At 40.2% G+C, this 16,646-nt stretch overlaps 1 protein-coding gene across 2 annotated transcripts in view; it reads right to left on the bottom strand.

The window, feature by feature from the left end:
* EML4 (EMAP like 4) overlaps positions 1-16,646 on the bottom strand; it is a 256,343-nt gene that overhangs the window by 206,213 nt on the left and 33,484 nt on the right. The window contains exon 1 of one of the 2 annotated variants that reach the window (XM_075925435.1): positions 11,936-11,963. The exons of the other annotated variant lie outside the window; for it this stretch is intronic. Coding sequence (XP_075781550.1) covers positions 11,936-11,948 — 13 coding nt within the window. The 5' untranslated portion in view covers positions 11,949-11,963. Of the gene's footprint in view, positions 1-11,935; positions 11,964-16,646 lie in introns of those variants that run through there. 2 annotated transcript variants of the gene reach the window in all.

Consider the following 16,646-nt stretch of genomic DNA (forward strand, 5'->3'; position numbering starts at 1 on the left):
CTAACACATGATAACTTTTTAAAATTCTAGTGTAGGCAGTGGAGTGTATACAATGACACATGCTGAATCAGCAGGAGTTAAAGTCCTAGGCTTTCCCAAAGTCATATCTGCACTAGACTTTTAAAGCACATTAGCTAGCATGCCGTAGCAACACACTTTTAATTCCTAAGCACCTAATCAAGCACTCAGGTCTAAGAAAATGGAATCTGTGTTCGCAGGCTTCAGTTCCCAGGGGTATATTAGAACTAACGGTACCTTGATCATGCTCAGAACTAGTGCTGAATTACAACAAAACATACTGTCTGTACTAACATATTTAACACCAGCAGGTGAGGCCATTATTGACCAAGCAAAGTGCATAATTACACTTATAGAAAAGTTCAAGAAATTAAATATATGTAATAGAATTTTTTATTAATGTACTTGCAAGAGGGAAGTAAAAGAACAGTTTTAAATTTGTAGGATTTCAACTTCAAGCATTAGTCATTTTGTTGAATAATAACCACTCATAGTAAATTTCAAATCAGAAATTTGTCAAGCTTCCATTACTCTTTCTATAACAAATCTGAATTATTTTGCAATTTGTAACAGTAAAAATTTTCTTTGCACTAAAATGACAGTTGAACAGGCAACTCAATTTTGATTTTGTTAGCAAATATTTTTATGAACGCTAATAATAATAGTCATGACTTTTTTCCAATGAAAAACTAAAATGATTTAAACCTTTCACCCAGCATGTTCTGGTATAAAAAGTAGTGCATTCAGTTAATTTAAGTGGCAGGATTGTTTATGCATAATTTGGTATCTGTAGGTAATCACAAAGTATAACTTTATTTTGCACAAACAAGTCCACAAAAAGACTCACTCTTCAAAATATATAATGTATCCATTTTGTTGCTTAAAGAGGAGACTTTTTGCATTAAAAACATGTTCAGGGAAATCACACAAACAAAAAAATATTTTGTTCCTATTTGATAAGGGCAAAATCCAAATGTCCCTTACTCAGCCAAAATTCTCATTGTATTTAATAGGCTCTATCGGACACTCTGAGACCTGAGTGGAGCACCCAAAGGGACACTACTCAAAGGAGAAGCAGGTGACACCAAGAGTTAACGTATTAAAACAGGAGAGCTCACAAGTTTTAAAGGGCAGGAGGAATTTGAGAAATGTTGCAGAGGGGAAATGTTCTTGGAAAGAATGCCAGTTTGTAAAACATACCCTCTGACAGAAATCTTTCAATTTAAGGTCATTTAACCATTGCTCACATTGTGTGTTTTGTGTATGTAGGAAAGAAATTGTGCATGTAAGGGATGGAAACAATAGGCACTTTTTCACTGCCATAGAAAATGCCCTAGTTTCCTGGCCCAAGTGCTATAGTTTGTGCAATATGTGGTGAAGAAACTATAGTGGAGCTTAGCAAAATGAGCAGGCAAGTATTAGAAAGCACTGATAAAGATAGTGTGGGACAGAGGATAAACGTTTAACTCACCTCGTTCCCCAAAGTTGAACATACTTGTAATATATACTTGGCATTGAAACATTTTTGGTGTAAAGAGGGTTTCAATAATATCCTCATCTCGGTCGGATCCGCACTTACGAACGGGACTCTCTCGCCCCGGAGCTCGCAGGCAGCGGTCCCGCCACCTCGACCTCCGGGGCGAGAAAAGCTGCTCCCGGTGTCCCTGGTCTGCTGGGGGGGGGGGAGAGCGCAGCTAGTGTGCCCCCCGCCCCAGCAGACTAGGCTTTTGTTGTGGACCCTGGGGCAGAGCAGCTGGGGCGCTGCCGGTTGGTCCCGCAGCGCCGCTCTGGGCACTACTGGACCAACCCGGCAGCACCCCAGCTGCTCTGCCCCAGGCGTCCTGATTCAGCCGCTGCTGGTCAGTTTCAGCAGAGGCTGAATCAGGACGCCTGGGGCAGAGCAGATGGGGTGCTGCTGGGTTGGTCCAGTAGCGCCGAGGTGCAGCGCTACTGGAGCAACCCAGCAGCACCCCAGCTGCTCTGCCCCAGGCGTCCCCAAGTCAGCCGCTGCTGAAACTGACCAGCGCTGACTACAGGAAGCCCGAGGCAGAGTTGCTCTGCCCCGGGCTTCCTGGAATCAGCCGCTGATCGGTTTCAGCAGCAGCTGACTTGGGGACGCTTGGGGTTCTTAAGTTGAATCTGTATGTAAGTCAGAACTGGCGGTCAGTTTCAGCAGCGGCTGAATCTGGACGCCAGTTCCGACTTACATACAGATTCAACTTAAGAACAAACCTACAGTCCCTATCTTGTATGTAACCCGGGGACTGCCTGTATACCAGACCACCATGCTTTATTAAAGGTGGTAGAAACATTACACACCATTTCCTAACCTACTCCGAAAGCATTTCAGAGTATTCAAACAATTTAGTAACATCAAAAAGAGAATAGTGTGAAGAATAAAAACCAGGTACTATGATTTGTTACATCATTTTACAGTTTCATCCTGAAAAAAAATTAAAAAATTAATAGGTCTATTTCCATGAGCAACTTTACTCAGGTGCATAAAGGATTGGATCAGAAAATGAACCACTGATTTTCTTGTTCCAAAGTTTCTAGTTAACATTCAGGTGGGGTTTTTTTGTAATGGTATAAAGAGACTACCAAGAATCAAAGAGTTGGTTTTCTTTTTAGTGTCTGAAATAAATTTGTAATTAAAAGGCAGAACTTTTCTGTCATGGTGGAGCCAGACACGAACCCCATCTTGGTTTCTGCCCTCCCCCCGAGAGCAAGAGAAAGGCAGTCAGCCTTTGATGCCCTGAGAACGCAGGTGTGCTGCCTGTCCCTGACTCTACCATAAATAGAAACCAGACAGTAAATGGACTAGCTGACGACCTGGGGCCTCCCGTCGCCCTGATGGCTAGTACCAGTAATTGACACGCCTGAACTGTCCCAGGAGAGGAATCTTCACCCATCACATACCAGAGGTGCCCATTGTCTGCATTTTCCCAGGTGTAAATTATGCTTTGCACCCTTCGTGGGAAACTTGGTGTTCAAAGCCATTTTTCCTAATTTGGCTACTTGAGACCAGGAAGAAGCCTACATGACCCAAGGGGTATAAAAAGAGGTTCAGTAGCCCACCCCATTTGAGCTCCAATCATCTATACCTACTGTCAGGTATTGATTGTCTCCCAAGGTCTATGGGACGCCCAACCTCGCCCTACTTCTTCCCGAGGGATTGAGAGAAAGACGCTGGCCACGCCAAGTCTGGAACGTAGGGGTGAGAATATATACCTGCTAGATGTCTATTTTGCATGCATTTAATAAGAGCTCAGAGAACCAAAAGGGTTTCATGGTACCTGTAAGTGACTTAGTCTAATTTCTGTCCTGTCCTTTGTAGTGGCTGTGTTATCTGTAACACAGCAGTAGCATTTAACAACTAAGTTTACCCTGTAACAATAAAATAGTAACTGTTTAAGCTTTAACCTGACTCCTTCAGTTGCTGTAACAGAACCAAGCACAATTTAAAAGAACTTCAGCCGGTCATAAGAGACTCACTGCCCTGACCGTCGGCTGACACATGGAAATTAATTAGTAGTTGTTTTTTAGACATTTAACAACATACATATGTGAAACTCAACAATTCCAGCTTTTCAAAGCCATGCAAGTACCTTATCTCTCAACAGTTTGTTCAGCACCTGTAATTGCCTGTGGCGGCTTAGAATATAAAAAAAGGGAATCTACTTGCTATGTTTGCATAGCATAAAAAGGTTATACTTAGAGAAACAAGCTAATAAAAGATCTTTGGGCAGATCCTTATGTAACAGAAAAAATATTTCATGGTTAAGCCAGTAAATTTTTGTTCCAGAAGGCTGGAAGCCATCACCGTGGGTCATCCCAGTTTTTAATAATATTTGGTATTTCTTCAAATAATCTTTATTTTTATATAATTGAAAATATATTACTCAATGCCGCCCCTCCATGCTCTTGTAATTTATTCAAATACACAGATACCATTTTAAAATCTACCCTTCAGTATCTCTACCTCTTCTTAAACTCCATCTTCAACTCCATTTGGCTAAATGTACTAGAGTAACTTCATATTCAAAGGTTTTATCCTAAAACAGTAATGCTATCATTTCTGTTATTTACATCTACAACATTTTCCATCTGAAATATATTGTTTGTAACAGCATGCTTAAAAGTCTAGGTTACATTATAGGCCTAAAAACTTCTTCCATTAAAACCCCTCTTTTTTATTTCCTCATCTCTCTGGTAAATGACTTCCACATGGGCCAGAACTTCTGCCCAAAGACAAACATTTTGGGAAACTATGATTATAAATGGTTTAGCCATATCTTATCTCTGCAGGTGTATATTTTTTTAAAAACCCCATGTTCTAATGCTGATACAAATAAATCGACTAACAATATTCTTCTACAGAATAGGGTTGTGAATGACTAGTCAACTATCCGATAAGTAAATTTTTATCAGATAGTCAACTAGTTACTTCCCTCCCCCTTGCTGCCACTATCAGAAAGAGGCAGCAAGGGGGGGCAAAGAGGAGGGGGCGTTTCAAAGCAGCAGTGCCCTTTTGAGCCCTGGGGTCAGCTGAAGTCTTCCCAGCTGATCCTGTGCGCTATGTAGTGCTGCTACTTTGAAACACCGCAGGGAGCATAGGGCCAACGGGGGACTGCTTGAGTACCCTGCTGTGCCCGTGCTCCCCACAGCACTTTCATCTCTGAAGTGCAAATTGCATCAACTATTTGACTAGCCAATTAAACTGAATGTAACCTCCCTACTACAGAACATGATTTGCTTTGAGATTTCTCTGAGATCTTTGAAACAAGCCAAAGGTTTTGATAAAACCTGATACAAGAAGTAATCATTTATGATATTCTGAATACTGTACTTTCCAGTAACATAGTAGAGCTTCCTGTTAAAGCGTGCACGCACACACACAGACTATCACTTCCCACATTTTTGTACATACACATAACGAAGCTGACTTTATTGTCAGTGTCTCGGTTTTCCTTCCTTGAGTTAGAAAGGCTTAAAACACTTCGGGAAAATAAGTATTTTAGCTTGATGTAAACTTGCAAATATTTTAAATATCTAAATCATAGCGATATTTTAACAACTATGACAACAATTTCCCTAGAGAATAAGAAGTTGTTATTGATAGCAGTAGTAGCAGCATATTCCTGAAAGCTGAATGACCACAGTACAGGTTGAACCTCTGAAATCCATGACTCTCTGGTCCGGCAACATCTGTGGTCTGGCAAGATCACTGATGTTGAAGGATCAGAGAGCCCTGGCATCTGGGAATGCAAACCAACTGGGAGCTCTTGCCCAGGGGAGCCCTGGCGAGCAGGACCGGCAGGGCAGCAGCAAGGCAGCCAGCAAGCCCCATTCCCGGGGATCCCCAGCAAGCACGGCAGAAGCAAGGCAGCAGACAAGACTCATCCCTGGGGATCCCCAGTTGGACAGGGGAGAAGTGGGGCCACGGCGGCTAGAGAGCTCTCTCCCCAAGGAGTCTCAGCGGGCCAGAGCCAAAGTCCAAGCCCCGCAGGCTACAGCCCAGCAGCAATGAGATGGGGAGCATCTTGGGAGGGTGGTGGCAAGGGATCTCTGCTGATCTGGCAAATTCCCTTATTTGGGGCAGTTCAGGTCCCAAGGGTGCTGAACAAGGAAGATCCAACCTATATCAGCAATCAAAATTTTTCAGCTGGTACTTCACCAATAGTGTCTGAAATGGTGATAAATATTAAGAAAAGATTCAGTGTACACTGGATCTTGAAGAGACAATCCTTAAGCAAATTCTTTAGGGTAAGCATCCAATAGACCTAAAACCATCTGGAGACTATTATAAGGACTTTCATTCTGAGGAATTTGCATTTTACATAACAAACCCCTGAAAACAGACTATTGGCAAGAACAGTAAAGTGACAGGTACGAAGGGTCATAGTATTCGGACACTGGAACTGTTAAAGATATCTGGCTATGCCCTTAGAAGACAATCTAGGAACACTCCAAAAGGTTCTGATGTAAACAGAATAGGAGGACCAGGAGCATGAGGAAGTACCTATCATTCTTAGTCCCAATTTTCCATACTACTAAATTTATTTCCCCTTAATTCTGTTCTTGGCTGCCTTCCTAGTGGCATTTCTGAAATAGCACTATACACTAGGTTCTGTACTTCAGAAACACACTTATTTAGTTGCATAAGTCCACATAAATGACAAACTTTCATCAGAGACAACAAAACTATTTGTCTCTTACATCACTTTTACTTGTAACTTCAATTAAAGTGAATATCACAGAAGAAATGTTTCAAGAATCATTTACCTTATTTACATGTATAGTAATTTTTAAAAACAAGTATCAGAGTGCACTCTGTCCTCTTTACAGAGGTGGTATTTCTAATCATTAACACAAAAAGCTTATCTCCATTATTCAGCTAAGACTTACAAAACTAGTTGTCGATTAATTCAATGCATCAAAATCATTTAGGCAGATGTACAAGGGTTTAAAAAGTAACTATGCTCTAAACCCAGAAATGTCATGTGTAGTATTCTATATTATTTTTATAGCTAATTAAACACTAGTATTTTTGTAGCCTAGGAATGAAATAAAACTGGAGTTGATTTCTCTATTACAGAAATGAGTTTTCCAGTTATTCTGTTTATAATTGTCTGGAGGATCCTACACCACTACTGTCACTGAGAAACAGGAAAAATTCAGTAGACAAGTAAACAATATTTCTTACATCCCAGAAACATGACCATAGTACCTGTTTCATTTTAAAGGGACTTAATCCCTCTGCATTACAAAACAAAACAATTTAAAAAAAAACAGATGCGTTAGGACTATTCAGACTGCTAACAACACCGAAACAATTATTGCCATCACTCAGAAAGAGACTACTCAATCCTCCAATGTAGCTATGTCATCATTGTCACCAATGTCATCATTAAGGCTAAGAAAATAAAGACAACTGATATTTTACCCTGACAGTTATTCTCTTCAGTCATTTTCTAAAATATATACTCATTACAAATGAAACACCAAGCAATAACAATTAGCTCACTTTAACAATTTCTTAAAAAAAGGCGACACTGAATTTAAGAAAATATAACACTTAACTGTCTGCACACTGAACCAGGACCTAAACCAGGACAAGGCTTTGGTCAGGGATGGGTTTGTTTTTCCACATATACACACTATGGCATTAATACAATAAATTACAATTAGACTTAAGGTTGCAAAACAGTTACCACTATATATTGAAAAAAAATGGTCTGGTAGCACTTTATAGACAAAACATGTAGATGGTATCATGAGCTTTCGTGGGCACAGCCCACTTCTTCAGATGACCGGAGTTATGAGTTTGGGATGTGAACACTCTAAATAAATAGGAGAGGGGAAGCGGAAGGGGGGGGGGGGGGGAAGAGAGGGAAGTGAGAGACAGAGCATTAGTAAGGATCTGGAGAATGGGTACTTAAACCTAAGCAGATAAAAATCAAAGTCAATAGATAGAGAACTGTTAGCACCTTCAATGGTTGTTAAACTGGTAGTGTCCCAACCAACCTTGAGTCCATTAGCATGTGAATTGAATTTGCGGATGAACTGTAATTCCAAGGCTTTCCTGTGGATCTGGCTTGTAGAGCTGGTTTGTGACAAGACAGCTACTTGGAGATCTGTCATAGTATGATTTCGAAGATTAAAATGTTCCCCAATAGGTTTCTGTACATTTCCTTTACATATATCTGATTTGTGTCCATTGATTCTTTCCTGCTGGGACTGTCCAGTTTGTCCAAAATATATAGCAATGGGGCACTGCTGGCATTTGATGGCATAGATCAAATTACTGGATTAACAGTCAAATGAATTTTTGATTTTGTGGCTTATGTTGTTTGCTCAAGTGATGAATTCGCTAGTATAGATATGTGGGCAGAGTTGGCATCTCCTTTGGTTGCATGGCTGTGTTCCTGGAACCTTATGATGTGGTTGTGCGGTATGGTTACCAGAAAGAATATGTTTCAGGTTAGGGAGTTGTCTGTAAGCAAGAATAGGTTTTTCTCCCAAGGCCTCAGAGTGAGGGATCATTTTCCAAGATGGGTTGTAGGTTGTGTATAATGCGTTGGAGGGGTCTGAATTGTGGATTGTAGGTAACAACAAGAGGAGTTCTGTTATTTTCTCTTTTGGATCGGTCTTGAAGTAGTTCGTGTCTGGGTACTTTTTTGGCTCTGCCAATTTGTTTTTTCACTTCTCCAGGTGGGTGTTTCAGTTTTAGGAATGCTCTGTAAAGATCCTGTAGGTGACTGTCTGTAAGGTCAGAGCAAATCTGGTTGTATCATAGGGCTTGGCTGTATACAATCGGCTGAGAAATGTGGCTGGGATGGAAGCTAGAAGCATGAAGGTAAGTGTAGCGGTCGGTGGGTTTCCAATATAGTGTGTTGGAAATTTGTCCATTATTTAACTGTACTGTAGTATCCAGGATGTGGATTTCTCGTATGGACTGGTCCAGGCTGAGGTTGATAGTAGGGTGGAAGTTGTTGAAATCCTTGTGGAATTCTTCAAGAGTCTCTTTTCCGTGGATCCATATGATGATGATGTCATCAATGTAGTGTAAGTAAAGTAGGGGTGTTAGGAGCTGAGGAAACGTTGTTCAGGGTCAACCATAAAGATGTTGTGGTGCCATGTGAGTGCCCATGGCTGTGCCACTAACTTGGCGATAGAAATTGTCTCTGAATTGGAAGTAATTGTTGGTGAGGTCAAAGTCGCAGAGCTCTGTAATCAGGTGTGCAGTTTTGTTATCGGGGATGGTGTTCTTGATTACCTGTAATCTGTCTTCGTGTGGAATGTTGGTGTAAAGGGCTTCTACATCCATGGTGGCTAGGATAGTATTTTCAGGAAGATTTCTGATGGTTTGGAGTTTCCTCAGGAAGTCAGTGGTATCGCGGAGGTAGCTACGAGTGCTGGTAGCAGAGGATCTGAGGAGGGAGTCGATATAGCCAGATAATTCTGTGGTAAGTGTGCCAATGCTAGAGATGATGGGCTATCTGGGATTACCAGGTTTGTGTATTTTGGGTAGTAGATAGAAAGTTCCTGATCGGGGATTTGGGAGGAGGGGGGATGTTAGCGTAAATTTGTTCCTGAGTAGGTTTTTGATACTGGTAATTTACAGAAATATTTTTTACCTTTTCATCTGAATTTTTTTGTGTTCAAAGATGCTCTTTAAAAAAAAAAAAAAGGTTGGCATACAACCTTTAAGTTTAAGCAATGCAAGAACATTTATATGCTCCACCTGTTAACCGTCTCAATCTTCTAAAAAAAATGAATCTTTAAATATGAAATTTACCCTGTGCACAGTCAGTGTGTATGTGCTTTCATAAATGTAAAAATACTTTGTAAAGATGTATCCCAGTACACAAGCAATAAAAAAAATCCATTATTTCTTACTTTGCAACATTAATACTGGATGCAATGCACATGCCTGCACAGTGTATTACTTGGTCTCTTGAAACAGATGGAGACAACCATACAAGCCACAAATGCTCTGGAAAATCTAGGAATTGGTAAAACTGATTATCTGCTTCTTTCTACCAGAAAACCACATGGCCTAGAGACATGTGCAATAGGGCTGGCAGCCAGGAGGTCTCAAGCTCTCTCTGCACTGAAGAAAGTAATGGGCATTAAATGCTACTTTGCAAATACAGTCACTGTGGATAAACAAAAGGTACTCAGAGTGATATCCTGGCTGCACTGGAAACAGGAATGTGAATGGTTAACTGGTAAGCTTCACACTTACCTGGTGATGTTTACCCGTTATGATAAACAACCATAGCAGAGGGCATCTCCAGCCCACAGGCAGCGGTGCTCCTGCCCGGCCAGAGCAGCCCACATCCAAAACGGGTCCAGGCCCAGCGCGTCAGGAGCAACTTTGATGTGCCACACCTGGGCTGGGCTGGGTTCACTGTGGATGGGGGTTGCTCCAGCCAGGCTAGAGCAGCCCTCACACCTGTGCGGGGGGGATAGTTCCAGCCCAGCTGCAGCAGGCAGAGGGATACACCAGCTCAGCTGAGCTGGAACATCTCCCCGACCCACCCTCATTTAATCAGTTAACTGGTTAACTAATTAAATGGGATGTTACAGCCTTAATTAAAAGTAGTAACTCCCATTGACTTTGGAAGGGCCAGAATTTCACCCAGAGTTCAAGGAACTTTGGCTAGCAGAACAGTGTCGTCTACTCTAGTGGATAACAATAGCCGCTATAGCCAACCCAATATTTGCTCCTTCTCCTTCATTAAATAAGTCTCTGTCTCTGTCTCTGTCTCTGTCTCTGTCTCTCTCACACACACACAGACACACACACCTTCCCTAGCCCTCTCAACCATTTGTTGAATGAATTTTTTAAGAAATGCATGTGTTTAACTAAAATTGGAAAAAAATACTGCATTATTTGAGAAATTCAGTTATAGTTAGAAAATTGCATCAAAATGAATACATACAGGATTTGTATATTCCATCCTGCCTTTAGTAAGACTTTGGAAAGCTTACCAGTGCAACCACAGCATTGCATGAAGGTTTTTTTGGTTTCAGTTGTGGTTTTTATGTTTCTTTGTCATTTGTTTAACACCGTGTTTGGCAGGCGTTCCATTTAGTACTTATTAAGCAATCAAACTAAATTCCTTTATTGTCTACTGTTTACAGAACACCTAAAAGTTATTCTAAAAAGTTTGGTTTAAAAAAATAGTTCTAAAGAAATTCAATTCACAAAAATAAATAACTCATATTCTTCCATCTGGAACTATTCAAAACCATGTGCAGTCATATTTTTGAAGTAAAAGAATTCTGTAACCTAATATTTGTTCTTTGTTCTCCTCTTTAGCTGCTCCATAATATATTAGATATAGGATACAGAGACAGAAATCAGGTGTTGTAAACCAAGTATTAGCTCAGAGACATTAAAATAATTAGTTAATGTGGGGTTATTACACTAAATCCAAGTGTATACTTAGTCACTTAATCACATATTAAAAGAGAATACAGCAGGCAACTTATTTTCAGTTTAGTACATAGCTACAGTAAAACTACCTAATTCAAACAGAAGCCATACATATCAGATGGTAAAATATAGCTGTTGTAAAAATAATGACATTCAACGGGAATAACTACATCATTAGTCACAATGCTCAGTTATATGTTCTTAGTTTGTATCAAACACTAATAAATATGTATGCTATACACATATCCAAGGAAGAATTTGCTAAGACTGCTGCTTTTTACTGGCAATTTCTATAAACTTAAGAACTGACATACATTTTTTTCCCTCTGGAAGAGAAAATCTACTAGCAGAGATAACAACACCTTTTATTTGGGTGTTGCAGGAAATAGGGGGTAGCATTTGGGTAGCACTAAATGGAGACATTTACTAGCTCATCATCTGCCTGTTGGCTATTATGTTAATCTGAAGAAAACGTTAACAAATAAATTTTATTTCTCACAGTCACATGCCCAAAAATCTCCAGTTCCAAGAGATCAGTGGTGGGTAAATGAAGCACACACAAACAGTCCCTTTACACTGAGGTGAAGACCAGAACCAAACCCATAGCATTATTCCATTATCCCCAGCATCAGATATTTTCACCTTGAAGAGGATACTCACGCCCACCATTAAAGGTAGAGAAGTCCCTGCAAGGTCCCTCTGTCTAATCCAGGCTTCCCAAAAAAACTGGAAGGCAGCTTACAATCTACTTTCTTTCTCTTAATATGGAAATTCTATGGGGCAGGAGAGGCCAGCCACCATCTGTACTCCTACTGATTCTGGATTACTTTTCATAGTCAGCAGAAAGGGTCAGGTCTTCCGCCTTTTTGAGGATAACATACCTATCTCCCAACACAAGCCTGCAGGATCCATAGCAAAGAACCACTTAAATTACAGAAGTCAGTGAAATGCAACCAGCTTTACTTGTACCTGTACATCTCATGACGGTAAAGCTTCAGCCTAACAGAGTGTCACATCTCAGAACTTCTCAGAAAGGCAGGAAGCTTTCCTTAAGAAAAAGACAAGCCTGACTCCAGACAAGAACAAAAGTCCATCCCACAGGGTAAATGATCTAGCCACACCACCTAGGCTCATTAATTTATCTAGCTTCTGTAGAAAATGTATCCTTTGTCAAGTTCCCAGGAAAACAACTACTCCATCCCTGTAATCTTAAACTGTCTCAAATGCCTTAAGCATAAGCAATATTTTTCTCCCCCTAAATGTAGTTTTTATTACAGCCAGGGGGGTTAGCAAGTCTACAAGCCCTACCTTGTAAAAAGACATCTTGTTTCTTATGCTAATAGAATCATGTTTAGGCACTCTCTTCTCATGTTCTCCCGAAGGTTGTCTTTTTCACTGCAATCAAACTCAGCTCTTGCCAACAGCCTAAAATAGCAATATTTTCACCTCACAGTGGATTTTCAAACAGTCTTGCATTTAATCCAAACTGAACCATAGCTTTCATAAAAACCTTTGGACAGCAGCAAGATATGGTCCAGCCAAGATTTATTTAGTCAGGTTCCAGACAGTGAGGCTCCTGAAAAAAAGTGAGGCAAGACTATTAACAGGAGCATTTGCTGTGAGGACACAAACTTTTGATCCAAAGACAGACAGTAGCTCCAAGTCTCTAGGGCTATATCTATGCTACAAGTCCCGGAGCAACACAAATGCAGCAAGAGGGGACACTTCCTACACTGCTTCTACATTAGAAATAAAGTCAGCTTAACTGGAACACTCAAAGGTGTGAATTTTTCCACTCCCTAATGCAACATGGCTAGATCTACATTTTAAATATAGACCAGGCCTGGATTTAATGGGATTGTACAAATGCTAGTCCTCTCCACAGCACCCTGCTAAGGTAAACCGTTCAGCTGACCAAAACAGGGTCTCAACGAGGCTGGCTATTAACAGTCTTCACTTGGTGTAAAGTAAATGTTGTTTTAAAATCACAATTTGCAATGCACTGAGACACAAAATACTACTCTCTTTTATCAACACTTTTTTAAAAACACAAATTATATTTTCATTTAAAAACGATATTCCTTCTAATTATGATATGGATAAAATTTTAACATAATAGGGATAATGGTGGAGTGCTAAAAAATTAGAAATATTACTACAAAATGGATTAGAGCTGCTTGATATGCAACTCTTGTGTGCTGCTCCCAATAGAGAAATAAAACAAATGTATAATTACTGTAAAATGTACAGTTATTGTGCAATAAGGCGGAAGTATCCACAATGCAATCTAATTCCTGGGAATAAAAATAAAGCTGAATAGCAAATAACATGAACACCATAGTATTATTTCTTGAGAATTGCGTAATTAACCTATGTTACTCTGTAGCTCATTTCGTATATCAACAAATTCATTAAAAACATTTTAAAGAAAAGTTATGTGTTCAGTTAACTACTCTTTGGCATCAAAGAAGATGAAAGTTTAATAATTATGATGATTCATACACAATAAGGGAAAACATACGTTGATATAGTAGATATGATACCAAGGGAAAAAATATTTCACAGCTTATAAGCCCCAAGAAATAATTAACCTTAACAACACAGAGAATAATAAACAGTTGTAAAAAAAAAAAATAGAGAATTTTCAGTATCCTGATGTTCCACTTCCTTTTAAGCTTCCTGCTATAAATATGTAAATTACTGCAATAAAAGCCTTTGAAAAATGAGTCATCTCGAACAATGCATAATCAATGTAATCATTAACAAAAAATGGCACAAGTCCTTAGAGTTCAATACTATTCAACTTTTAGTTTTTAAAATACATTCTTTTTTACACTTCAGAAACAATACTTCAAACTTTTTTGCCCACCAAAGTTGACACATGCCTATTTCTATTTCCAGATTTTTAAATGGTTCAATTAAAATATCTGACTGGATAGCAGAAGTCATGTGAAATATTTAGTGGATTTTAAATACCTAAACATTTGTATAAATATTTGTGTTAACTTTCAGAAAGCCTAAAGATATGCTCCACTAATTTAAGCAAATAAATTCACTACTCTATGAATATTCTCTGTCTCAGCAGTTCTCATTCCATGGGCCACATGAGGCTCAATTAGTGCACAGCTGCGGCCCAGCTGTGTGCTAAAGGCCACCCTGCCCTGCAGACTACCATCTAGGACTCCCAGTAAGCCCTGGGGTTGGGTCTTGTGAGCTCCAGTGTCCTGGGTTGCCACTGTAGGGATCGGGTGTGTTGTGGGGTCCAGGATGCCGCTGACCTGACACCCAGACCCTGCAACCAGGTTATACGTTGTAGGCCACATATATGTCCCACAATGCTAAATAAGTTGAAAACCACTGCGCTATCTCAAACAGAAAATAGAACCTAACCTTTCTGCATTACAGAAGCATGAAAATGGGAAAGGGAGTTTACCTGTTACAAAGGCTAAGAAAAAACCCAGATAACCTTTTTTTTTAACAAACAAACAAACAAAAATCAAGATTTGATGGCATCATGAAGATCCTATAATTAACCAGAAACCAGCCAGGGATGCAAACAGTTTTTTCATATAAACAAAATTTACCCAAAAGAGGTCTGCTTTCCACAGAAAACATGGCTTTGCCACCTCATGTGAATTGTAGTTCCCTGGGCTCTTATTCTGCATTCTTATGTTCAGATGGACTTCATCTCTCCTGGCACTCCACCTCCCCTCTCCTGGATACTGAGGTTTATCATGGAAGATGTAGTCCAACCTGGGAGCATGAAGCACTTGAACAGCAACTCTCAGGAGGGACCACGATGCTATTAGTTCAAGTGAAATTGTGCTTTTGGCCTCTGATTTGTTGTGGGAAAACCCCAACTCTTCTCAGGGAAAAAAGAAAATCCGGCCTCTAGTTATAACAGTAGTGCCATGGAAAATGACGGTGTTCTACTTGAACTGTATCTCACCTTCAATTATTCCTTTCCACCACCAACCCTCTGCATCCATCAAGCTTAATGGGAAAAACCTGTCCTCCACTAGCTGAATTTAATTTCCTGCCACTGATGTTACCTGATTAAGAGTTAATGCTAAAGTTGTTAAAAAAGTTGTGATTCTACTCTGAAAATGGACTATGTAAACATGGCTTTGAGGGCATCAGTTTTCATCATCCATCAATAATGCCCCATAAAAAATGCTCAATTTAAATATAAAAAGATAGGTGGTTTGGGGTTTTTTCCCCCTCCCCCTACTTATCCTGTGAACATAGCTCCATGGGTGGCAGGTATTATGGAGCGAGGGAGGCTGTGACATAGCCCCATCCAGGTTTTGTCTGGGGCTGCATCACTTGCCCTCTCAGCAGTACAGAGCTGGGGTGGGAACCTGCAGTCACATGCTGTACACTCTCCCAATGCTCTGGGCCTCAGTGCAGGGAGGGACTACAGCAATGTGCTACCTGCTCTCCCAGCGCTCCATGCACCACCCACCCTTCTGGCACTCTGGAGTAGGGAACTGGCAGCCTGGTGTGGTGGTCCGTGGCTGCAGTGGGAGGGTGGCTCTGGGCTCCAGCCAGGGGCATAGTAGGGACAAAGTCTCCAGTGGAAAGGAGGGTGGAAGACTCTTCTCCCAGCTGGCAGTTCACATGCCACTCATGCACAAATATCCTATTCAACCTACGGATATAACACAGTTAGGAACAAAGAATCCAGGCCACAGCTACAGGATGTGGACTGTATACTGAAAAGCAATGACTCGGGGAAGGATCTGAAGATCATAGTGAACTAACAACTGAACATGAGCTCCTAGTGTGATGCTGTGGCATAAAGACCTAATACAATCTTTGGATGGATAAACTGACAAGGTAGTGAGTAGAAAGAAGGACCAATCTATACAGTACTGGTGAGTCTGATATTGGAAAACTTCATCCAGTTTTGGTATCTACACTTCTAAAAGAATGTTGGGAAATAATGAAAGATGCACAGAAAAGATGTCACAAAAATGCCACAGTGAAAGACTTAAGGAGCTCAGTCTTTTTAGCTTCTCAAAAGGAAATTCAAACGGTGACAACTACAGTGTACAAGTACTTTCACTGTGGGAAAAATACCAGTACTAAAAAAGGTCTTCAAACTATAGTGAGAAAGGCATAACAAGAACCAATGTCTGGAAGTTAAAACCAGACAAACTCAAATTAAAAACAAGGAACAATTTTATATTCTTTAAACAGTGAGGGTGATTAATCATTGTATCAAACTACCAAGGGAAGTAGTGGATTCTCCATCGCTTGATATTTTCATATCAAGACTGACTCCCTTTTTGGATGATATGCTTTAGGCTCAATTCAGGATTCAATGGGTGAAATTCAATGGCTTGTGATATACAAAAGGTCAAACTAGATTATCTCATAGCCCCTTCTGGCTACAACACCTGAATCTCTGAATGGGGGGGGGGGGGCTAGACCCTACCCATCATACTCAATTTACCATAACACCATTAATCTTACAAATACAATGTACAGACTACGACTTTATCTATTCCACATACAGTACAAGGTGAACACTACTGCATGAAACACTTGGAGGTCTACAGAATTAAAATGTTCTAGAAGAGCTTAGTATTCATTGTGTTTATTAAATTTTGTTCCTAAGAATTTAGTAAACATTTAAAAAGTAGCTGAAAAATTTACAGATCCAAACTTACGCTTT

The sequence above is a fragment of the Pelodiscus sinensis genome, chromosome 3 (assembly GCF_049634645.1).
Source record: "Pelodiscus sinensis isolate JC-2024 chromosome 3, ASM4963464v1, whole genome shotgun sequence".
NCBI classification, from domain to species: Eukaryota; Metazoa; Chordata; order Testudines; family Trionychidae; genus Pelodiscus; species Pelodiscus sinensis.